At 34.7% G+C, this 26,887-nt stretch overlaps 1 protein-coding gene across 18 annotated transcripts in view; it reads left to right on the top strand.

Annotated features, from left to right (window-relative positions):
• LOC142344696 (cell adhesion molecule DSCAM-like) overlaps positions 1–26,435 on the top strand; it is a 117,733-nt gene extending 91,298 nt beyond the window's left edge. For 11 of the 18 annotated variants that reach the window (XM_075396542.1, XM_075396541.1, XM_075396549.1 and 8 more), the window contains 6 exons: positions 13,373–13,580; positions 14,473–14,763; positions 15,309–15,377; positions 23,718–23,774; positions 24,026–24,082; positions 25,779–26,435. In XM_075396542.1, coding sequence (XP_075252657.1) covers positions 13,373–13,580; positions 14,473–14,763; positions 15,309–15,377; positions 23,718–23,774; positions 24,026–24,082; positions 25,779–26,236 — 1,140 coding nt within the window. In that variant the 3' untranslated portion in view covers positions 26,237–26,435. Of the gene's footprint in view, positions 1–13,372; positions 13,581–14,472; positions 14,764–15,308; positions 15,378–23,717; positions 23,775–24,025; positions 24,083–24,451; positions 24,512–25,778 lie in introns of all 18 variants that reach the window. The other 7 variants (XM_075396546.1, XM_075396553.1, XM_075396554.1 and 4 more) reach the window with 7 other exon arrangements.
• Positions 26,436–26,887: the final 452 nt, after the last annotated feature.

Genomic DNA, 26,887 nt, shown 5'->3' on the forward strand with positions numbered 1-26,887 from the left:
AAAGATTCTACCTACAAATAGGATTTCCCGAAAACTCACCGTTATACGGTAATGTCATAATTTACCAACTACAGTTACATCTTGCAAATAGAGAAATTTGGATATCAAACCTAGGAGCACAAACACATACACCAGAACAAGAATTAATACCAATACTAATATTGGCACCACCATATATACACATACCACAACACGGACCAGAGACCGGCGCATAAAAGCATAAAACAGCAAAAATTGCGTCGTCTAATAATAATAATAATAATAGTAACAATAACTCCGAAAGACCACACCATAACGAAGTTACAGATCTAACAAATATACCAACCTCACCAGAAAATGAAGATACTATCAGTATAGATACTGAAAATCCCTACACAGTACGACGAGAACGGCCGGATAGACGAGAACTTCTTAGAGCAAGACGTAGATCATCTCTATCCTTCCCCACTTAAGAATCTACACTAGTTTCTTACGGTTCAACAGACATAGAATCTAATATTATTAGACCAATAGAATCAATAAATTCAGAACCACCAAGTAGAACGGGCACACCCACACTACACAACTTTAGTATAAGCTCACCAAGCGAACACTCAAGTGTAAACACAGATCATACACCAACACCTTCTGAATTACGAGCAAACCCTTTCCTACCCCCAACGTTTCAACAAAGACAAGATTTTAACTTTGTACAAGAACATTTCCGTGTACAACCGTTGCAATCACCCAACAGTTCACTTTGGTCAGCAACATCCCCCCAATCAGCTAGTACAAGCACAACACCATTACGAACAAACCAGACATCATCCAACACATCTATAAGCATACCCAGAGTTGACATCCCGAACTCCCTACAACCACCTCGAAACACAGCGCTATCTCCAGCATCATTTATACCCGAAATTAGATTACCATCCAGCCATCCCGGAAGAACTAGATCAACCCCCATACTCAATCCTAACCCCCAACCAAGAGCAGAACCAATGAACATACCTATTTATTCCCATTAGACCATAAAACTTGGAATCCACCTCCTCCTTTATACGGACCTACAAATCTTGGAGATACACTTACAAATTGGGCAAGAAATAGACTTATTAACACACTCAATCTCACAGCACGACAACGCAATTCAGCACTAGAAGTTCTAGCAACACCATCTCTCGAATTGAAATTTAACACTACAATCAAATATAACACTATATTTAACCACCCATTTCATGCAACAACACCTTCAATTGTAACAACCACAATACCAGCACCCTTCATTTGTATAGACTTCGTATATAAATTTGACAGATATACAAAACAAACACTTGGATTCGCCACATTCTATAATCCACATACAGGTTTGACATACACATGTCGCTTCAACTAAAAGCAATTATATGTATACTATTATTATTAATATTCTATATATGTATGAAAATAGAAACAAAACTTCAACTTGAACAAAGACTTAAAGACAACACAAAACACAAAATAAAAGACCTAATTAACGAACGAATGAACATACACATTGAACAACTTAAACAGAAAAACAGAACACGAAATGGAACAAACACCTTCACAAACAAGTTTAAACACATTAATAAATATAAACATTATATTAATAACGAAAATATAACAAATATAAACGATACAGATTATGAAGCAATGTGGGAAACAGCTATAGACCAATGGACAAGAAACTGGAATTTCTACACCGAAAGACTAACAGATAGCATTCTAAATAAATTTAACTTGAATACCAAACGACAGAAACGACAAACAAATAGACTTTATTGAATTAACAGGACAGAACATTAATGGTTCCGCAACAGGACCACAGGATATATTCATAGAGCATTACGACTGTGATGCAGAAGAAATCACAAACGTAAAATACTACGAACTAAATAAAATCAGTACATGTAAATTCAAACCACTAGATCTTGACATGACAAAGACAGAAGTACAACTTTTATCAAAAGCACAAGCAGTAGAAATCAAAGCATACGCAGTTGCAGGAACAATCAAAGAACGTGTAGAATGGTGTTCACAACACACCAACTACATAAGAGCAAATAGACCTAACTATTACGTTTCCGACGCACAACGAACAAAAATATTAGATGCAGACGAAGTTCGTAACGAACTCGCTAGAATAAACCTACTAAAGAACACACAATATAAACCTACAAGATACAATATATCATTCAACTTTATTGCAAATCCACCATTACAGAAAAAGATTGAAGATCTGCAAGGCAGAATACAATTCGATATGAACATTCCACTAGTACCACCATACGGACGCATTGTATACGATTACACAAACCCACTTTGGATACCTAGCGCAATTAAAAACGCACAGTCCAACTGTATGAAAGGACCACGTAAACAGAACAGAATAGACATCTTAGATTGGACACTCGAAATACGAGAAGTCTCACTAATATTAAATTTAGATACCGAAGAAATATCATACATGGGAACAAAATTACCATGCGATCTCCGCAAGGGAGAATGCTTACCCACACCACTAACAAAAGCAACAATTGTGTGGGAACCACAGACACACTGTCAACTATTCGAACTAATAAGATTTGACGCATATATGGTAAAATATCAAGATAGATATTGGATAGAAACAAATGCAGAATGGACCACAGTCTAACAACCAGACACCACAAAGAAAATAAAATTAAACCAAACAGACACAATAGCAACACGATTCGAAGTATACCCACTAGTCGAACGTGAATGCGGTTCACCACAACCACTTCACAAAACAGAATACGACGATATATACATATATGAATATGGATTTGACATGCACACAGGACAAAAAGCAACAAAGAAAAAAGACAAATTTGACGATGAAAAATTTATTAAAATAAAACCAGAACAAATAATATCGGAACGTACACGATACGAAGACAAAGAAAACCAACAATACTATTATGGTTTTGTAAACGAAGAAACTCACCTTAATATGAAAATGGACCTATATATGAGTAACATTTATTCTAGAATTAGCTTACAAGCAATAGAATTTTATTCACAAATTTGCGAACAAACTCGAAACCTCAGACAACTAACATTGACTCAAGTACAAAAGAACACTCCACTCTTAGGATACATTCTTACTGGAGACAGATCCATTTTTGTGAAACAAGAAGGCGTAAACGTCATGAAAATGTATAAATGTGCGAAGAAATCATCACCTCTTTATGTACCACAAATACGCGAATGTTACGATAAAATTCCTATTCTATACAAGAACAGAGTACAATATGTACACCAACTAACAAGACAAACATACTTATGGGCAAAAACAGTACCCTGTTCACACAGTAACTTTGATCAACTCATCTCAATAGACACTGAAGGAACAGCACGATATAGAGTAACACCCTACCCAGTAAAAGTAGAAACGATATTGAACACTATATCACCCGAGGAAATAGTTTTAGATAACATGTTTAGTAAAGCAAGTTTAATAGAAAGTGGCATTTATAGTAAAGAACAACTAATACAAGAACGCAAAAGAGATCTACTCCACGAATATATGAGAGATCGTGAAAAACCACTACAAGAAGCTACATCAGCAAATGCACAAAAATTATTAGAACTAGAACAACTTGTACTTTTACAAACATACAAAAATTATGAACAATCCTTAAAATGGTTAAAAGACCTTAACATAAATGGATATAACTTCCAAATAGATCAACCAAGCGTAAACTGGAAAGAAATTTTTGATGGAGAATGGCTCAAAGACCAAATATTATCAATATTTGGTTGGCCATGGTATATTCTCGAAAAGATGGCAATTATATACGCAATGATAAGTATGATATTATTTATAACTAACCTAGTTATTAAATTTTACAACGCATTTGCAATCCATAAAGCGATTGGTAAACAAGCAAGTATTACTAAAATACTACTAACAGGAATATTTGGTATATTCTCACAAACTTTAACACAGCTAGTTGCACAGATACAAGAAGATGACACTAGTCATGATAGCTATGATAATGATAACAACTACTCACACTATACTAAACACAATAAAAATAGGAAACACACTTTCCGCCGTCATTCATCCGACGTTACTCATTTAACACGTAATGAAAACAACCCACCAGATCAAACATATATTGACACAAACTACAAACATTATAACACAACCATTCGTAGAACAGATCAAGGACTAGAATTGAGAACACTAGAATCACCACCTAAAAAACAAAAACCACCACTACCAGAACGGAAATACAAACAACCCGAACCATTAAAAATCGAGCCACTTGAAACAATAACTGAAAACAAAATGACTACCTTACCTCCACAACTCATTACCCCTCCACCAGCGTATCAATGTTTAGGAAATAACATACCAGTGAGTACAACACACAATTCACCCCCCCACTTGTCACCAACCCCAAGTGCACCCAATATACAACAAACTTCAACATTTCACGGAACATCATATGAACCACAATTAGGAATCAATAAGACAACACCGTATGAAATACCACAACCATCACAAGTAAACACTCAAAATAATCTCATCCCATCAGTGAAGCTTATAGAAATACAAAATCCACCACCAATTGATTTCACCCAATTGAAACTAGTAGCAAATAAAATGAATAACCGCAGCCATAGTTTAGACATATTGAGCGATGACGATCAACCACACACGAATGAAGTCACATATTTCGACACTCATTCAGCAAATACATATGAAGTGTAACCGTGAATCTTGCTAAGAACAACTAACACACCATTAGCTAACACATTTTAATACTATCCAATTTGGTACGAAACTTAACACTTACCGAGTATGTCCAACGTCAAATAAATCAGTAACACTGAATTGTTGACAATAGTAACAATATTAGATAATAAACAAATTCGTAACAATAAAACACCTATAACATTGTAAATCAGTAACAATTTGTACTAATGTATAGTAACACTCTTCAGTAATAACAACTGTAACACTTTTCAGTAATAACAAATGTAAATGAGTAACATATTAATTGCAATTTTAGCTAACCATTAATAATGGCACACAAGATGGACTTTGAGTACGAATCTGCATACAGAGCAGATTCGCCCCTCAGCTACGACGTTGAGGAGGGCGAACTCAGCTCTGGATCTGGACGTTCCTCACCAGGAACAGTTCGCGATAACGCCTCTACATGTAGTACACAAACTGACGATCGTATAACAACCATGCGAGTTGAGATCGATGGAGACACTAACGATCAACAGACCCAGACCTCTCTGCAACCAACGCCAAAAGAAATTGCACAAATGATCAAGGAAAAGGTAACTCCTAAGCGATTAACAAGTAAAAATAACAATCAGGAAGCGTTTTCGAATAGAACACCGAACAATCCGAATGAACAAGGAACTAGTACACACGTACATAGTTATCAACATACTAGACCTAGTAACAATGGTAATAAAAACATACAAACGGTATACAAACCGAATACAGAGTTTCAATCGCCACCACTTCCTAACTATCCTCCACCAGTGCGACCACCCCCTCCTACAGATCGTGTATATGAACGAACAATATATAACAGTCAACAGTTTACATCTAATAAATCTTTTATACGACCACATAACTTGAGATTTCCTTATGCGATAACACCACGAAGTAACAATCATAAATCGTTCTTTCATCAATCAACGAACGAACAATCCCCAACAACCACAGTGATGGAAACCATTTGGTTCCAGGATAACGATCCTAGATTATTAACAAACCCTCATAGCAGTAACTATAACCCCCTACTTAGTTACAGAAATTGGTCCAATATGCCATTTGACTCCCGCGATTATTGTTTTATAATGGCTCCATTACATAACTTAAAGGACCGCATATCGGAATATTTTCCCCCACTACCCTCCGAAAACACAAATACTGTCAAACGCAGCACCAAAAACATGGGACGAGATAAACTACATCAAACATGCTACCCAATACTTAAACAGTTCTATAGTCTTACAGAACGATTTCTGTACGACTATGATTATGAGTTCAAACTGCCAACCGTATGCACATTTGACCTTCTCGTTGCAAAGGCATCCCAAGACCTTTCCGCTTACAGCGTTTTTGACCACCAAATTTTCCAGCTTAGTTTTAACTTTTTACATCCAACGGCTAAAGATGTACAGAACAATAACTACAGAGTTCACGAGACTAAACTTGTTCATAACCTCATTTACTACACATTTTTACGAGACAAAAATAAAAACACAACAAAAAGTTATATTCATATTAACGACCAACTTACGTCACCATACTTCCTGAATTACGGTTATAAGTTAAAATGGGAATACACTGTAGGAACACTTCGCAACTTCGATCCCGTAAAGAACTATTATATATTTCAACCGAACGAATCTCCCGAACGGCCACTGATGGTACCTATTGAAGCACTCGAACCGTGTGAAGAGTATCATACGTACCATCTTGAAGGCAGCGTAACAAATAGGGCTGTCATAAATCGTATCCAATTCAATAACGAACGTAAAACTACAGACTTAGAAAAACAAATACGAAAATCGGTTAAAGCTTCTATAACGGAAGTCTCGATGGACGAACTAACAAATTTGATCGCATTCTATTTGGCGAACGACGAACACTTCGTCAAAGAATATGAACAATATAATTCTCGAACGAATCATCCGAAACAAACTGAAAAGCTATAACAAGAAGCTATAACAAACATATATGTAACAACTTCCCCCTATGTCGTAACACCTAAATGTAATGAATGTACTTAGTAACAATGTATTTAGTAACAATACATCCAACCATGGATGACTCAGTGCATATTTGTTTATTCCTTAACCTTTTTAGATAACCTTTCACTTTTAATATCCCCCATTTATACGACTAGTTATACCCTTTGGTATAACACTGAAAGTGAAATAAAACATGATGAATTCCAAAAAATACTTTTCTACTTTACCCCTAAATTAGTCATATGTATACATGTAAATATGCAAAGCCTTCCATAGTTAGATATATGCAATTTTGTAAATAGAATGGAAAAGACAATAAAAAGGAACACAATAGTTTTATGAGTAACACTAATACATGCAAAGAATAACACAATGTATAAGCCAGACATGTCAAATTTTCAAAACACTTTATATATATATATATATATATATATATATATATATTACTCATAACGAGTTAAGACATGATCGTTTAATTTATAAGCACAAAACATACTTTAGGGTAATATGTACATTTCTACATACAAACTTTAATTCATTGTACAAAAATGATTCTGTAACAACACATAACATAATACATAGCACTTAGTATTACACTTGTACCAAACAGAATGAAAGATTTTCTCAAATATTTTGAAATTCGAAAATTTCAAAATCCACACTTAACACTTAAAATATGCAATGTAACAATTCTGAACAAAACAAATATGTACCTTAAACAAAATAATACATATGTATGTCAGCACATATAGACACATGTAACCCATTCGTAACAACTAACATTTTATTAGTAACAATTACTAAATATTTTTTCCTCAACAAGGAAAATTCGGTTATTGGATATAAGCACGCGGACAGGCAACACTTTACATCATTTGCAATACCCGTTAATGGAAATCAAACGATTGGGAAATTGGGTCATACCCATTACAATCTTTACAATTCTCAGCACCTTTTAGGCACTATAACAAAATATACAGATACGAAAAGCGCAGTCATATAATTTGACGTTGTAGAAGTATAACAAAACCATTGTAAACAGACAGACATCAGAATGACTCTTGATCTCGAAAAGATTCAAGAAGTAATACATGTTCATCTCAATTACAAAATCCAACATGGCCAAGAAAGCCACAAAAAGTCTACTACCCTCAATTTCTCCATGGAATTCCATAACAAAAAACATTCAAACACAGGAGTTAACCAGGAAATCTACGTGATTGAAATCAAAAGATTTCTAAATATAAACGGAACAAAATACATTATTTTTCTTTTTCCCACCGGAAGGGATACTACGTAATAACAAAGAACATTTACATAGAGAAAAATAATGAACACTTTAACAGCTAACACATACAAATCAGGTAAGTCAGGTAAGTCACTGGACAACAGGAGCACCACATCCATCAACACTGGAACGGCACAGAAGGATCTTCACCCACTGGAAGTGTGGTGGTGGAATAGATACTTTTGTGGTTGTTGATGTTCATCCTTGCTATGTGGGCAACCTGTGTCCAGGGATCTATTATCTGAAAACCACGACTACAAAGCAACACCTTCAATCAAAAAAGAAGAAAAACCTTTCAGAGAGAATGAAGAGAAATTAATTCGTTTTGATATACAGTAAAGAAGACTTTCAAAAAACAAAAACTCTAAAACCCGGAAAGATGGAGTCAGTGTTGACTTCCAACAAAAGGATTTATAAACTTGTTTTACTTAATAAATAAATACTAAAATACTCAACCCTGATTGGTTGAAATTATGGAAATACCTTTCCCTTAAATGTTTATTTGTTATTCCCAGAGACAACAATACAACTCTACCCTTTAGTCGGTACCAGTCAGACCTGATATAATAATAAAGTATATTTCTCTCTCTCTACTCCGCTCTTGTTTTGTATTGAGATATACGTTAGACTTTAGCATTGCGGCCGGTGCACTGTCTGCTGAAGCTCAGATAGAAGAGTAACAGACTAGAGGAATAGAACTTTAGTTAGTCAGGTAAGCGTTAAGATATACCATATTCTTGAGACTCCATAAGACAGAGTTAGAGTAACCTCCCTAGGTAACCCTACCTCAGCACACGTCTTAGTACAACTCGACAAAGTCCTGTTAAATATGGCCACAGCGATTAGATCGATATATCTTATACGTTATCGGTTACCTCTGAAAGCACGATTGATGCTATTCAAATCCCTTTCTCATTTAACGTTCAATGCTCTGTTTTTTCAGAACTTGAAATTCTCTGCAATGCAGCGATTTAATTGACAAATCAATTTGGGAATTAAAGTTTGCTATATGAGAAAAAAGTTTGAGAGATCTACAGATCTCTTAGTAAAATCTAACACTTTGTCTGCAGAACTTTTAATAAGCCAGATGAGCGTTTTAAAACTTAGGAATGATATTTCATTATTGAAATCAGATGGCACTGAACATTCGATCATTACAAAAAAGAAGCATCCAAAAATGGAATAAACTTCCGCGTGAAGTCCGGACTATCAGAACACGCTCAAAGTTTAAACGCATGTTAAAACAGCATCTGCTCCAACAATTCAAACTTGTACCGTTGGAAAGGAACGTCGTTGGCTTCACAAGTTATTTTTACCTTTAAAAAAACGGAACCACTAATTTGGATTTTTAACAATGTACTAATTTTGTATATATAATTTTAAACTTGTAATATTGAACCCCCGGGTTATATTTTCAATTTACTTGTGTAAACAAAAAAAACTGCTATCCTCGTTTTCGTTAACTCTACTCCATTGTGGAAAATTACTTCGATTAATTGAAACTGGCGAGGAAATAAGAAATATTGACACTCACGTTCAAAAAATGCTATTTTGATTATTGGCCACTTAACGCAATCTTGTGATCAAAATGAAAAGGAATGCTACTTTAATTCATTTAGTATCAAAGGAACTATTCTGAAATATGGTTGTTCTGTGCAATAATTATTTATTTTGTTCAATTGTTCTCAAACAAAGTTATTTGGGTCATTTTGGGCTTTTTCGCAATTTTTCGCGTTGTAATTCGTTTGTCTTTGCCTTTGCAAGTGAAATTCTCATGCTTGCCTTTTTGATTTTTGCTTGATGAAAGTTGCTCTTTTTTCAAAATTTACGCTGCTGACTTACTTTGTGAGATTTTGTTAATTAAATTCAAACCAAAACTGCACCCAATTGGTTTCATTGATTCATTGTAAATCTTAGCAGTTGCCTATAATAAGTTTGAATACCACTATTTTAAGCCCTTGTTGTCATTATATTCCCCCCCCCCCGCTGGAGTAAGGGATAATTGACGCCACCTCCCTGTTTTTTGTTTGAGAACAATTTGATCGACCGTGTTCGGTTATGTTTACTTTTGTCAGCTAAATGTTTCTTTGTTTGCTAATTTGACGGTCCACTCAAATGGCTTGCCCTTGAGCAACTAAAAGGATCCTTTTTCCACGAATTTATAAACAATGATCGATCAACAGAATTAGTTGTTGATTTTTGTTATCCATGCTTAGCTGTTGTTTACGGCGGCCCAGAAGTGAGAAAATTTCTCATAGCTTCTTTCCAAGTACAGGTGCATGAATACAATGCTAATTTATAATTTTTCAATAAAATATTTACCACTGTCTTACATCAGTGACGGACTACCAAGCCTATGTAAAACTAGGCCCTCTTGGAACTTTGCGGAAAATTGAACTCATTGTAATAGTAAAGAAAAGTATTTATTTTCAATCAAATGCTAGCTTAAGCCGTTCTCATTGACTATCAAGATTAGGTAAAGCCACATTTGGTTCTGATATATTCTTATCAAGTTCTCCGGTTGCTTGAGAAAGGGTTGTGACCTACAGCTCTTTACAATAAATTGCTGCTTCATGTTTTTTTTTCCTTTAGAGTTTCTTTCAGTGTAAAAATGCGAGAACTTTAATGTGACTGATACTCAATTTTGGCTGTCATTTCGTTGTCATTGGTTAATTTCATTGGTTAACTAATTTATCGAGTGAAAAAATGAATTAATTAAGTATGGTGGAACTTAATCGTAGTAAATTATTATGTTATTATAGTTGGACAACCCCCCCCCCCCCCCCCAAAAAAAAATAGCGGCCATACATACCACAATATATACCACAATATTACGCTTTTGCTGAACTAACGTCGCTTAAAATCAATTTCGCTTATCAGTTCAAGTATATATTGTTATCCGTATTGAATTTGATCAACGAACTTTTCGTAAGCTCATGATATCAAAGTAATCTTAATTTCTGAAATGCAATTTGGCATGATGTTATCGCTGCTTACTCTCTTATTTAGCTCTGACCTAAAATTTGAACTATTTGTTGTGACCCCACTTTAGTTGGGGAGGGGGGAGGCGGGGTTGGGATGAACAATAAGCTCAACTGGGTTTTTGTTCAGTCGATTTTCGCCGATCGATTTTTTGCTCATATTTTCCGTAATTTTTGCTCAAATTTTGATAAAAATATGATAAAGTTATTAACAATAGTCTGATTGATTTGACGTTTGAAGATAGCGGAGAGTTGGTGAATTGTTCGAGCTAACTCTTCTGGTTAAGATTTTTGGCAAGTTTTTTTCCTTTTCTTAAAGAAAAATTGCAAAATATGCTTTTTTTAGACTAAATTACCCTATTATGTGGGTACTCCAGATATAAGAACTAAAAACACAATTATGTTTCTTCATCTGATGGCTATCTGTTCCTCCGGTTCCCTAGAAAGTGTTCTGAGACAAACAATTTAACGGCCTTTTGTTAATTTAATAATTTAATTCAATTTTCATCAAAAATGCTTCGTATTTTGATCTATTAAGATTCGCCGAATTTCTAGTAAGCAACTATTTGGAACAATTAGGTTTCTTAACAGCCGTGCTGCGATAGTAAGTGCCGTTTTAAAATATCCCATTTCTGTTCAAAAGAGGCTCACTTAACAAATATAAGATTTTCAGAGTAAAAAACATGGCTCTATGGCTCCGACAAAATATTTTCCTAAACTTTCTTTGAATTGTTTATTTTTGCCAGCATTTGTTTGTTCTATCTTTAGTTCTATGACCGAGTTGCATTAATGAGAGACTAATTTGCTATCTAAAGGGGGTTTTAGTGAAACTATTCAAAATTTTCAGTTAACAGTTAACAGCTGTTTTGTCTTTCACTATCCTTCTTTTTAAAATTCTCATTGAATTTTGTTCTTTGCCATCTTTTAAAACCTATTTTCGTCTTGAATCTCGCTAAAAGTTTTTTTCCATTTTCTTTCCATAATATAGCAAAAATTAATCTATCAGTGCTTCTTTGTTTTAACGAATGATTATTTGACTTCGATACAGTAAATTTTTTCACAGAAATGTGTGAAATTTTTGAATGTTTGCCTTTAATTTAATGTCATTATTGGTCTCTTTTGACAATATCACATGTTTACCAAAACAGTAACCGGTGCTTTCATTGTTGAAGGTGGCATTTTAACATATATAACAATTTCAGTGAGTAGTTTACGGTTTCTACGGCTTTCATTTCAAAAATTTTAGAATTTCTGATATTTGCTCGTAATTGATTCTCTGTTTGTAGTCGTATCACAGAAGTTGAATATTGACAATTCTCAAGGGTGTCTTCTCAATAGCGTGGTTAACGTTATCTTGTTTATCTCTTTCAGGTGACAGTTGACGGTTTTATTGACTTTGGATTTATTTGTTTTCAAAGTTATCACGGTATTATTGCACTTTTTACGGTTTCTTTTTTGTCACCCTTTAACTTTTTTGTTCTGACAGGTCGCATTTCATTTTTTTGTGAATTAAAACTTATATTTCCGGGTTTCTTTTTTCAACCGAGTCTTTTATGACTTTGACACTGAGTGTTCATTAAAAAAATAGTGAGCTTTTGATACTGATCGTAAATTGTAGTTCTTTTTGTTGTCTTTTAACATAGCCCCCTAAATAACCAGCTCTATTGATATTCAAACGAAGTCCACGTGGGTGTATAGTATTTTTTAAATAGAGTTTGCTTTTAATGGCTTCGAAGCTTCATGTTTGCGTAATTTTTTGTGATTTTTGAGTCTTTATTGCGTTTGTTGTTATTTTGTAGTCGTATGACTTAGTTTGACGATGAACAGGTGGTGTTGGCTGCTCATGCAATTTTATATTAATTCATCTAGCGTTTTAAGCTCAAATCTGGTGGTTTTTGTGTCTCCTGAAGTTATTTGGTTTCAAAGAAATCAGTGGATTTTTGAACTTTTCCGTTTTTGTTCTTATTTTATGGACTTTTTACCTGTTCTCGCTAAAAATACGTTGGATCTGCTTTGTAGTAAAGTACAATTTAATTTGTTTAGTTGAGGTGGGATATGGTACGTGGTTTTGTGATGTTTTTTTTTCCTCGAAATCTCAATAATGGCAGGTCCCAAAGGTTTTCTAATGAAACATTGTTCAACTCATTCAGTCATTTAAGTTTATAGCAACTTTTTTTTAATCATACCACAATTGTTTTCGAGCAGTTTTGAATATCTACTATCTCCTCCTCATTTGGTAAACAATGAATTCAAAGTGTGGATGACCGGGGTCGGAACATTTTGTGCAAACTCACATTACCGAGTGCTCTTGTTCTATTTCATTATCTCTGGCCAAATTTTACAGGATCACCCTGACGCTATCGGATGCCATGGTGGGGACGACACGGAGGTGGAAATAGGCGAAGACTCCCCCACCTCAGACAGTTCTCTCGAGGGTCGTTTGGTGGCAGCCGAGAGACGCAAACAACAGAACACTTCTCAGACTCTGCAACATAACAGACTCAACAATGGAGGGAACAAACCAGCTGCCATTAGAGCTGTATCCAGAAGAGGTCAGTGATTCAAAACTACGACATTTTGATCCGATCCATTAGTTTTTGACCCTAAAACATTCTCGAGCACTATACTATTACACGATTTTTGATCTGAAAATCCAGAGACGCGTGATAAAATGATCAATTGCATGAGATATTGTGTAGATTTACATGGTTGTGTCGGCCTTGATCTCAGGGCTGTTTGTTAGACTCATATTATAATTCAGACTTCCTTAATTTTTTTGTGATATTCACTGAAAATTTCGTGTTATGACGCAACATTTAATTTTTGGCCTTTTCTATCGCCACTCTAAAAGGGTATAACTATTTATTTTTAATAGCCGCACAGCGATAGCTGGGGCTATTATTGGCCTTCTCTTGGTTTTTTTTTTATTTCGTCGTCATGATTTTTGTTACGACCATATGACGTCACAGCCACTTTTTGTTCATTCGTTCATGCAATTTCAACTGAATTGCATGTGTGACGTCATTTTTCGCTCTTAGTGGAGCGAGTTTTTCTGTTCATGCGCGTGATTAAATTTTTGGTCACACTTGACTTACCTCACTCTCAAAAATGACTTCCTCACTTTGAAATTGACTTTTATTTACTTTAATTCAAAGAGATAAGGTCAAATGGGTGTGTGTCACTCTAAATGAAGGTTATTTGAGATCAGCTAATAGAGGCAGCAATAACTTATATCGATTTTTAATCAAAATATAACAGATCAGCTTTCAATGAAAAAACGAATTTTTTGGTCTGTCTTTTTTACTGTTTTTTAGACTGCCGATCTACGAATCTATTGCGGCTATTTTCTGGCAATCTGCCAGCTATGTTATTTAGTTAGTTACTTAGTTTCAGGCCCAATTGCGGAGCAATAATATCTCTAACCTATTTATTCTTCTTTGTTAGACTCATCTTCTGAATTGAAACAAAGCGGTTCCACTGGGAACTTTGGGGCGATCAACTTCGCAACTATGCGTCGAGGTCCTCCTAATCCACCAGCTATCGCTTCTCCTATTGGTGCCCAGTTTTACACCCCCGCAAATGAGCAAATTCCTCCCCTTATGGCAAATTCCCAATCTTCCAACTATTTTGAACTTCCCGGGGGAAATGGCAGTAATCAGCATTTGGGTCCATCTTCAACTGTGGTTCGAAGGACCCAAAACGGAAGGACGGCCAATGACAGCAGTTTGAAATGTGGTAAGTATTCAGCCAATTAAAAGAACTGTCACCCCCAAATTGGAGCTACCCCCCCCCCAGCCCTGATAGGTTATGACTCCCCTTAATTGATTTTTTACATCATTCTAAAGTTATATAAATTTAAGTTATATATAAATTTCTTCGGATAGTCCCACCTTTATTTATAGGCTAAACAAATTATTAGTTTGTTCACTGCTGGTAATGAAAATAAAAATTTTCGCCCCCGGAAGAAAAGAAAATAGTTCCGTATAGATTTCCGAATTATTGTACCAGCTATGACAATTATTTTGCCTTATCGCAATATTTTTATAGTGTTTTGTCGAAGATAATGGATTGTTGGGCAAATATTTCCATCCATCAAAATTGTTATCGGCATTTTAGTTTTCAAATATTCCGAGCTATTAACAAATCCTTCTCGCGTTTTCTATTAATCTCATCCTCAATAAAACTGCGTAAACACAAACAAAATCTAAAATCTTCGTGCTTTTGACTATATGTTTTTATTTTTGAGTTCCCGGGAAATCATCCTGTTAATAAAATTTCAGCAAGCATGGATATTTCCCATGTAATCTGGTCACCCGCCAGATACAAGCCAGTTCAAGCCCAGAGGACAGGTAAATTACCAAGTTACAACCACAGAGTAGCCCAATAGTTGATCAATGTTTCATTATTGCGGCATGGACTGGCAGATTTAGAACCCACATTTTGTAGACACCTGTCTGAATAGATGAATGAAATATATTTTGATCTTTTCTTCTAAGTTACGTGCAAATTGCAAGAAAAACTTACCCAAAGTGTCAAAATATTCCAAATGTACTCGATAGTTATAATAATCGGAAAAGTGATAACATAATTTTACTCTTATGTGCATACGATGAATATGATTTCTAACTCAGGCATTATTTAATAAAAAAAGTCAATTTTAAAATACACGCGGTTACAAAGGCATTGGGGGAATTTTAACAAAATTGTAAATTGACGAGTAAATTGACGAAAAAAGTATTACTTTTCTTCTTTTATTTAAAGCAGAAGTAAATAAGATCGACTTACTAAAAGTATCCATTTTAACGCTTTGAATTAGTGTCTTTTACTTCCCATCAGTTTTTTTAAGCAAATTTCAACATTTTCTGCATCAGCGCTTGAAAATTTGATATTTTTATGTTCTGTCTATCTTAGCAGCATATAAGGACCGGGTATTGCAACAACCCCGATGACGCAATATGAGATTATGGCACGTTGAAGATTGAAATTGCTCTAGCTCAAAGAAATAAAAGATAATAAGATTTTTATATTAAGATGAAATAATTTCGGGAGATCCATGTATGAGAATACAGCAAAAACTTGTTGTTTTTTAGTGCAAAAATTGAATATAATATTTACAGATTTCATTAGAGAAACAGGTAAAAGATCCCAAGTCGGGCAATTTTAGGGCGTATCAGGTGGTGCAATTCCATGTTCACTCGCAAAAGTTTACTTCACTTGAAATGGTTTATTAAGTTCCGTTGATCAGCCAACATAGAAAGATATATATCAACATTTCTTAAATATACAGCTCAAGCTTGATTTACCTTCATTTTGTTGCAATTTTTGTTATAAACTGAAAATATATTAAATTTTAACAAATTTTTAGCTTATGAGCTCTAAGATAAATTCTTCTAAGTTTTTTGGCTAAGTTGTTTCTGCGTTCCAATACGCCCACTCGGATATTTGCCACTAAATGAATTGTGATCGTGCTTTTGTCAGTTTCCATCACATATATTGGTGTGTAGATCAGCTTAATTCAGTTGTCAACACTTTCTCCGATGAAGTGAAACTTTGTGCCAAAAGACTTGGGTCGCATGTGAATCACCGAATAGTTGCAGGCTTCAGCCAGCTCTGGGTATTTTCTCTGACAATTTTGGGCCCAAACGGTTCGTACCCTTTTTCTGTAAGCCAGCCTCAAAAGAAGATTGCGTCTTAAACAGCGTTGCTAATTCTTGGTACTCAGCTTCAGAACATAGGAGTATCTTGTTGTTGATCATCTTTTTTTGACGTCTCCAATTCGGTTTGCCTTTTTCGACAAAGAATATGCTGCTGCTTGTTGATTGCCGAAAATCTAAGAGGTTCAATCGGCTGTAAGTATCTTTGCATGCTTTTGCCAGCATTTAAGTACTTGTTTAGCAACATAAACTGACGAACAGAACCTACTAGACATCTAAACCCATGTGCATCGACTTTTACTGAGTGTTAATGTGCTGCTTCTAGTTTCAAGTTAATTTAGGCTGGTGTTTTAATACGTTTACAGCATTGCATCTTGAACTGTTTTTTTTTTCTAAAAAAAAAAGTTTCGAGTACGTTTCTTGATCTAAAGTTGTTTTTCTTTTAACTGTAAAATTCATATTCCATATTTCTCCTGTCATCCTTTTTAATTTTTATTTCTACATATTTCTACTCCGTTAACTTGCGTTTCATTAGTTTTGGTTATCAATGAATCGTCAAACAGAAATTCAAAAAACAATTTCTAATTGCATGCGTTTTTAGGAACAGACTGTGGTCATACTTTCTTCTGCCAGATCATCAGATCATTTTTTTGCAGCTTGCTCAAGTCGGTGCAAATTTGCTCAAGTCATTTTTAAGTAAAAAAACTCAATTTGCACATTTTCTATTTTTTCGGAGCCTTTTGGTTGCTCACTTTAATTTTCTTTTGTTTTTTTTCTATTTGCAAGTAAGCGGCTTTTAAATTCCGTTGCTTTTCGACAACGTTCTGGCTGGCTGCTTAAGCTAAAGATTTTTATACATTTCGTGTTTAATCGTTGGAATAAACGTTTCAGAATACTGCCTTCCTTTTAATTAATTCAAAATTTTTCCTATATTTTGATCTACAAACAGGTTGATTTACCCCTCGGATGTTTTTTGATTGTGTACTCCCAACATCACGGGAAAAAATTAACTTTGTGGATTTTTGGTTCGATATCAAGTTTGGCTTTCTTTAAAACCGTCGATTTCTGTTGTCATTGCCTCAAAACATTCATTTTTTTGTTTCAAAGCATTTGCATCCTCAAACGTTCCATTTTGAATAAAATTATCTCTTTTTGAGTTTTTTCACAAGATGTGAGTAGTTTTTGCCATGCCGTTGCGGAGTTTTTGTTGTTTCGAGAACTATCGGAATGTTTTAATTTTTTTCTTCGAATATATTTTTCCTAAGCTTTTCTTTTATTCGTATTCTGTTTTCTAACCAAAATTTCTTGGTCTTTTCATCCCCTGCAGCAATTAAAATTTGACCTAATATGCCTCTCATCTGAGCTTTGAGGGCGCTTTAGCTTTACTTTTGAAAGAAATCATTATTTTCTAAGGCTTTGTTTTAATGAGACTTTAAGATTAGATTTTACACTACTAATTGTTTTTGTTTACTATCTTGAACATGGTTTTGCTTGTTCTTACTCTTGTTCAAGTTCGGTATAAATGCTATTTTAGTTTTCTTGAGTACCTTCTGTTTCAGTTTACTCTATTACTAACCTTAAATCAGTTGAGTTTCTGTTATTCTGAGATACTCTATTAATTCCGTCTTAGATTAAGAATAAAAAACTCTTCTATATCCTCAGTTTGAATTTTAAGTCCTGTTTTACTGTTTTTAAACCCTATTTCATATTTTGCAGAAAATACTCTTTAGTGTTATTTGAATATTCAATGAATTAGCAGTTTTGGCTTTGGCATCGATTTTTGATTTTGTTTTTAATTGTCAACTAGGTTTCAAGCCTGTTACGCTGTGTCTACTGTTACGCTGTGTCTAAATTCAGTTTTCAAGCTGATTTGCTGAGTATTCAGAGATTTTTGCACTCTTACTTCTATTGCACTCTGTGTTCATCGTCAGTTCACAAAACTTTTGGTCTGTCCTTTCAAGCAAATCATTCTCCAAAAACTTGCAAAGTTCAAATACTTTTCTATGAATATCCGCTGAAACCACCAATGAGACTGCTTACACATCTAATTCCTCCTTTACGGGATTGATTAATTGATACGATAAGTCAGAGAAGACCTTTTCTCAGCTTTTGCCTAAACTTGTGTTCAAGTCTTTTGAAATCAAGGTTTTTTTCGAATACATTTTGTTTCTTCTAAACCTGAAGTTGGCTTCGCTTCTGTTTTTAAGCACTGACTAAAAATTTGTGTGTTGCATTTGAAACAAACTAGACACTGAAATTAAGTTTGTGTCGTACTCAGGTTTTTGTAAGAACGTTTATTTAGAAAAAAGTCTGTTTGTAAGAAAGTGTGTTTATGTAGTGCACTTTTTTATCTCTCAACTCAATATCTAGATCTATTATTCGTTCTATTTTTGTTTTCCCCCATCTTGTTTATCACACATGCTGTCCAAATGCCGGCAATGTTTCCAACACTTTCTAGCTTTTTTATTTTGGTCATAACTAAATTAGCCTACTACTAAGCGAGTTTTGGAAACTTCCAAGACACCATCTACGCTAAAACTAGAAGTTCGGTCTTTTGAGGACCCTTTTTTTGTTTACATGCGCTAGCTAAATGATCTTCTGCTTTGCAAATACTGCATACAGCTTTGTCTTTATTGCAACAATTAGCAGCTAGGCCCCAGGTTTGATATGTAAAAAAATACAATCTAGAGTCTTCAGAACAGTTGCTGCTATAGCGTGTCTTTGATTCAATTTTTCTTTTCTCTGTTCTTCATTGGAATCATGTGCGACTGTTCCTGACGTTGCGATTAATTTTTTGTTAGCCTCGAGGTTTCCAACAAGTTGTTCGTTTGAGCAAAAGGTACGAATCTGTTAATGCAGGTGGGGTAGTCTTCCGCTTGCCCACTGCATGCCGTATACTTCAATTTGTTGTTAGATAGCACAATTTTGGGGTTTGATCTTCAAATTTTGATATTTAAAGTTCGGTCAAATTTTGACATAAACTTGTTAGGAAGGAGACCTTAGATCTTATATCAAAAAACTCTCCCAATCTAACCCAGCAAAACTGACAGCAGCACCATGTTCTCAACTCTGTTGGCAGTTCAATGTTTTGGTTGAGTCCATAACCGTTGAGTATATAAGTTAGCGTCGCACAACACGAGCACGAGTTATGGAAAGCTAGAGATTGATGTTGTTTTACATCAAAAGAATTTCGAGACCTTTAGGCTTTCTGATAAAGAACAATTAGTTTTTTGAGATTCAATTCGAGTAAGAAATTACCATAAAATGGTTGTATTCTCAATCCAAAAAATCAACAAAATATTTACATGTTTTTTTGCGAAAATATCAACATACTTTATGTCAGGCCATATTAGGGCGTATTGGTTGGTGCCATTTAGAATTTACAGACGGAAATTTACATCACTTGAAACCATTCACAAATTTCTATTTATCAACCAATACTAGATGATGAACTGAATATCAATAATCAACAAATCTACAACTCAAGCTTTATTCACTTTCATTTTCTGAATTCTTATTTTTAACTCGTTATAAATTGGTAAGTTCGTTTTTCGTTAGGTTTAAGCATATTTAATTTTGTAAGCTCTAAGTTGTTTCAATATTCAGTGTTGAAGATATTTTTAAACTGATATAATATATTTTACACGAATTTTTTGTCGCAATTTTTTAACTTTTTTCAAAATTACACAATTTTTTATTTTCATTGTTTTTCTCCTTGAGGTTAGCCGATCTTAAGTTCTGCAATATGTCACAGTCAAAATGTTTTGGAGTTTGTGCATTTAAAAGATCAATTTTCGAAATGAGACAAATTTGTATAGATGCAATTATTGGTTGGTTGCCCCAAAAACCACAAACAAAATTAATCGCGTTTTGCAATCTAAAATTGAAAAAGATCAAGATCCCAATGTTTTTATGCATTTTTCTTGAGAAACGAAATGAGTTGAGCTATTGGTTATTGAAATAGTTTGCTGTTTAAGCAACGCTATTAAACCTCATGAACAGTCAATTTTTCTTCTATCTTGAAATTTCGGTATCGGTATTGCGAATTGACAAAATTTTTTTGTCTACACTGTTTACAAAGTGAAAGCTTTTCTATAATTTCTTACAATTTATAATTTTATCGGAAGGTAATCTTTCAGGTTTTTCAGGTGTAATTTTATGAAATTTTAACCTTCAATCGTGCACAAACTAAACAAAATGCACCGAATTAATCCCAATGTCGTGCGTCAAATCATGTTCGAGGAAACTCTAAACTCGAACTTGCCCTTACAACATAGAAAATGGCATTATGTATTATACGCAATCTTCTTTACGAAAAAAATGGTTCCCTTCTTACTAGACATGAAACTCGATTTTCTTATTGCGTTTTCTGTTTCTGATTACTTGACATGCCAAAGATTCGGTTTTTTCGATGCATACATTTATTTCCCTATTAGATTGATAACATCACGTTACTAAATAAACAATATGGTCGAGTGAATTTACGCAAATTTGTGAGCATTATCAGCGCCCATGTTTTAATACTACCTTTATAAGCGTAGACGTTACTATCAGCAGGCAAATCTAATTCAAATTCGCTCTAATGTGGATATATCCGCCACATTTATCCACAATACCTAAATTTTGTAAATTGTAGACAGTTGTGACGGAATTTTGTCATTATATTCCGCAGTTTACCGCTACACTCATTCACACGTGAAATTATTCGAAGGAAATCTATTTCTCCGTTAGTAATCAGTTTGGCGTAGTACGTTTTGTTAATTGTTTTTTCACTACTACAAATTACTGATGAACCCTTAAGTGACAAATTCATATAAAATTTTAAATTTTTTGGGTTAAAGTCCTTCAGTAACCGTTTGTCAACATTGCATTACTTACGTTAACGGCCGCAAATTGTAACACAATTTTGTAAATCTTTTCTACAATTCACCGTCTTATTTATTAAGAATTCAAGTTTTAGACCAGACGTGCTTAAACATGACGAAAAAAATCTTATATGTCCACAGAAGTCAAAATTTTCTCAAAGTGTGCGTTAGGCGACGTAATGGACGCCGGTATAGCCGTTCTTATAATTTGTTTTTTTTCTTCCATCGCACAAGGAGCAATTGACAATACAATGATAAAAGGGACAATTGACAATACAAGGACAAGGGAAAAGAAAGCATAATGATAAAAATTATCTGACTACAAATGATACCGATTCTAAAATAGAGCACAAACCAAAGCTTTTGTGAGCAAGCAGTACTTTTGTCTGAGCGTTAGCACTTTTTTTACGATAATGTTTCAAAATGAAAATTATCATAATCTTAAAACCCTCAAACAAACAAATCCAACTCGCTAAACAAATACTTTTACAATTAAATTGGGATTTGGAGCAAAAACAACAAAAAAACAAAAAATGTCAAAACTAAACTCTCAATTACCTAAAGATAAAAAATACAGAATATTTGCTGCGGCTAATAAAAGTATCACAGGCAGTGTCAGTCTAAAACCTTTATTTTACTTCTGACACGAATGCTATGTCATCATGTTTAAAATCTTAATCTTCGCACATTTAAATGCTCCCTAAACATGCAGCCTAACATAGTACTTGGGTTTTGAGAGGCGCTATGGCAGCACGCAGAAGCTCGTTATTTGTGCAACTCTTTGCTTTTTTAAACATTTGACATTGCAAGGTCAAAAATGTCCTTGAACAAAAAATTGCTGATACATAGGATAATAGACGGAAGCAAAACGGAGCAATAGCGTGAGCGGTAAAAAATACGGCTGTGAAACGAGGCGCATTGGTTCGAGTCCAATTGTGAGAGAAACAGAAATTTTATTTATATACTAATTCTAATTTGATGGTTATGTCACCATGATTAAGCTACTAATCTGCGCTCGTTTCAACGCTCCTTAAACATGCCACTTAACATAGTACATGCATTCTGAGACGCACTCTGCCATCAAGAATATCGATATCTGCACAAGCCTGAGCGCTCTCTAAACATGCAACAGCAAATCCAAAAATTGGTTGAGCAATAAATTGCTGGTACATTTGATAATAGACGCAAGCAAAACGCATTTATAGCGTAAGCGGTTAAACTCAAGGCTGTTAAACGAGGTGCATGGGTTCGAAGGCGAATTCGTGGAGAACAGAATTCTTAAATTCTTTCAAATCATCCATTCTTCTTAATAATTTTCTCGTGATACTTTTGCGGATCTGCTCGTCTTTATAATAACTATAACTCAAACACAATGTTGTCATGTTTACACTACTAAGCTTCGCATGTGTTAGCACTCCTTAACCGTGCATCCTAACGTAGTACATGCGTTTTGAGCGTGCTATGCTACCATGTAGAAGCTCAATATCGGCACAAGTCTTAGTGCTCCTTTAACATGCAACATAGCGCAGCCAAAAAAGTCGTTATACAAAACAATTGCTTTAGCATAGGGTTATAAATGCAAACAATAAGCATCGGTAGCGTAAGTGGGAGAACCTACGACTCTTAAATAACGAACATGGGTTCAAGCCCGAGTCGCTGGGAAATAGAATGATTTAATTTCTTTTAAACCTTCTATTTCTGTAAATGATTTTGCTATTGATGCTTTTACGGTCCTCCTAGTGATCTTGAAAGGAAGGATTCAAAGCAATGACTTCAGAAAAAAACAGTTGTCAGTTAATTCACCTTCCGTACATTGAGATGCACTACGGGCTTCAGTCACACTAAGCAAAAAACATCTGGCAATTGATTTCTGTTTCAGCAGTGAGCAAAATCTGCGGAGACGTTTATCTATTCACGTACATATCTCCTGAAATTACTTTCAACCGTTCAATTTGAAGAAGTAGAAATTTTAGCTCGCTTGTTCTGGATTTTAATTTGATTCAGTGGAGAAGCGTAGTATTAATATGATTGTTACACGATTTTTTGACAAGTTTGATAAGAACAAAATGAAAACTGTAAGTCTATGGAAAGGAACTTTTATTTATTCTAATTCAACTGAGATAAATCTGACTCTGAGATGACTGAAATTATTTTGGATGGCTGTATTTAGAAGTGGTTGAAATGACGCAACCAATATTTTACACCCCGGTTCACGTCAAATCCAAAGGTAAAATCATACAAAATTAGCTCCATCTATAGAAATTTCATATATCCGTTTTAATTGTCAAAATCCCGTTTTAGACATTGAATCATCAATTAAAAAACTCTAAACGCCAAAATTTAGGAGTTAATGAAAGAAAATCGGAACGACAATTATTTATTGTCAGCTTATATCATTTAAAAGCTAAGTTTAATAATTAATTCTTTTGGTAAAAATTAAATTTGACACAGTTCCTAACTAATTTTGTATGGTTGCAGAGATATCACAGGTGGCTCACACCTTTCTGACACCTGTTCACGTGTGGAAATCACAAGGTGCAATCAACCGATTAGCTCACTTAGTTCAATTTACATCACTTCAACTTCATGAGATTTTAGAGTCATTCCTGTCCAAAAAGATAAATAGAATCATTGACAGCAAAATCCAGAGGGAAACGGGCTGCTCTACTTAAACTACCATTTCAAAACAAAAATCTTGGGATGAAAATGAGAGTCAAATATGGTATTCTTAGAAGCCTGAATAACATCATACAAAAAGCATTCCTTAGATTCGAATGGAACCATGTTTGGTATGGTATCTAAAAAAGGTTAACCTGGACTGTATGGCAAAATGTATTATGAGGGGAGAAGATTTTTGTGTTCACCTTTTTTAGAATGAGTTCAGTAGTCTATTTTCCCTTTCAGTGAGCGTAGAAATGGATCACTTGAAACTTGGTCACACGCGTCAACGCAGCTATACTGCAGGTAGAACATACCCCAGTCAACTAGTGACGGTCATCCAGACTTGTTTAAAATTGTGAGCTAAAATTGGTTGAACAAATGCGTTGAAAGTGTACTGATAGTCCCTGAAAACTCCAGGTGAAATACTTAGAAAACATGTGCTAGAATGGGCGCGAGAAAACTGAATCTACGAAAGAATTGTGCTAAACTCATTGAACCATAAGCTTGAGCCTTTTATCTTTGTAACTTTTTAACTTATTTTTGACATATTTTTACGCTCAAAATGCGCTGATATCTGTACTCGGTATATCATTTGTTGGATAAAGAATGTTTGCTGGACATCTGTAGACACAGAAAAAGTCCAGTTTGCTAAGTAACCTTCCAAGGATATGGCTGGGAATAAAAATAACAGTTGTGCTTTCGCTCCCGTTTGTAGCATCAGATTTTGTGACATCCCGGGTCGAGGTTTGTGGGTAAATTTTTGTGAGAAATGCGGTGAATGGGGTGAAAAAAATATTTTCTTATTTCTTCCGCATTTCTTACAAAAATTCACCGCCAAAGCTCGACCCGGGATTTGATTCAATTTTACTCAATGATAATTTGTCACTCATAATCAGCGGATGTTTGCGAAACCTTATGAATGTGTTGTAGAAAGCTAACGAAGAGTTTTTAGTTTGTAATCTGGTGGAATTATTCTCATTTGTCTTGATTGAATTCACGTTCAAATGCAAACATCTGATATATATATTGCGACTATTTTGATGGATTGTCCAAAATTGTCCTCACCTATTATCAAAAGTCGCAGCTGCGATTGATAACTTTTCAAACTTCTCTCAAAATTCCACCATCAATGTATTGATCTTGGGCTAAATCTCTCTATTCCATGTATGACCATTCCCAGTTTTCCTCGGTCATGTTCAGTCGTTATGTTTGAAATCATCGCTTAATGGGAATTCTCACAGTACTCGACCATAAGGTTATAAATACTGTATTAAGCTCTCACGCACAAAGGCGTTTACAAATTGCTATTTTTGCAATATTTTGTAAATTAATGTTAATCAAATGTTGTAAGATTTTACAAATTACGAGACGTATCTTGTAGCATTTTGTAAAATCAGAATCTGAACTCAGAATCTATGTTAGAATTTTCATATTTAAGAAACAAAAAAAAATTACAAACTATTTTGCACATTTTTAAAAAAGAAAGTAGTTCATTTTTAGATATCTAATAATGAGTTTGTAATTAGTCATAAGCTTCCTAAGCTTGCAAAATAATGAGAAACTGTTTCAGCAGCAGTATCTGTGGTAGCCCCACCACCCGTCCCTCCCCGAGACCCAATTGCAGGCACTACCCACGGCAATACCACAGCAGTCATGTTCGGCTCAACAGAGCTAGCTTTCAACTCCCAGCCTGTTCTTACTATGGGCAGACTCCCTAGAAGCCACTCGTCAAATGTGAACGGAATTCTAGCCCAACAGGGCCGACTGTTTTCGAACCCGAACATAAACGCAACTTGTAACTGGCCTTATCAAACCCAAACCGCAGCAGACCAACAGCAGGTGGCTTTCATAGACGTCAACCAATTGGAAGGTAGTATGGAATTAGCCAATCAGAGTGCCGGAAGCTTTAGCCAATTCAAATCAACTCCAGTTGCCAAAATGAACTTGAAAAAGAATACCGTAAGAAGCATCAAAAGGAAAAGCAGTTATTCGATGAAAAATTATGATGTCGGTGAAACAAACTCATGAGTTATAATATTTATTAAGTTTTCCACTATGACAAAAATGGGAAATTTATTTTGATTGCCTTTATGGAATATGCAATATAATATCGTTTCATATCATAAAATATTACTTAAGTTGATTTAGCAATTTGTACAATCAAATAAGCTAGTGTTCATTTTCAGTTGTTTGCAGTTTCTTAATTTCATTTGTTGTTCCTTTGAAACTTTTTAAGTCAAAACACGAATAGATCATGTGGCGAATAGTTGCGGATGCTTACAAACAAGTACTGTGCAAGACTGATATGTCATGGCAAGGTAAAACACATCTCACAGATTAGTAATGGGGTTGCAATAATTGGATATCAGACTAAAGGTAGACGGTTATAGATAATAGCAGATAACAATTATAGATAATAACATACTCAGGAAGATCATAGCGGTTGAGCAGTTTTTATCCCCGATTTTAAATAAAGCGTTTGCAGCGCATTGCTAAGCTAGCGGACAGCAGCAGTTACCAATCCCAAGCACTCGCTCTTGCCTTTGACCGGTTAGCTCAATGAATTTCTTTAATTATCAGTTGTGGCTCAGCTATAATGCTGCTTGACGAGCACCTTAAAGCGATGACACTGAAAACTAGACAATTATTTGCTGCTAGAGAATAAACAACAGTAAATCA

This window comes from Convolutriloba macropyga, chromosome 8 (genome assembly GCF_964194025.1).
Source record: "Convolutriloba macropyga chromosome 8, txConMacr16.3, whole genome shotgun sequence".
NCBI classification, from domain to species: Eukaryota; Metazoa; Xenacoelomorpha; order Acoela; family Convolutidae; genus Convolutriloba; species Convolutriloba macropyga.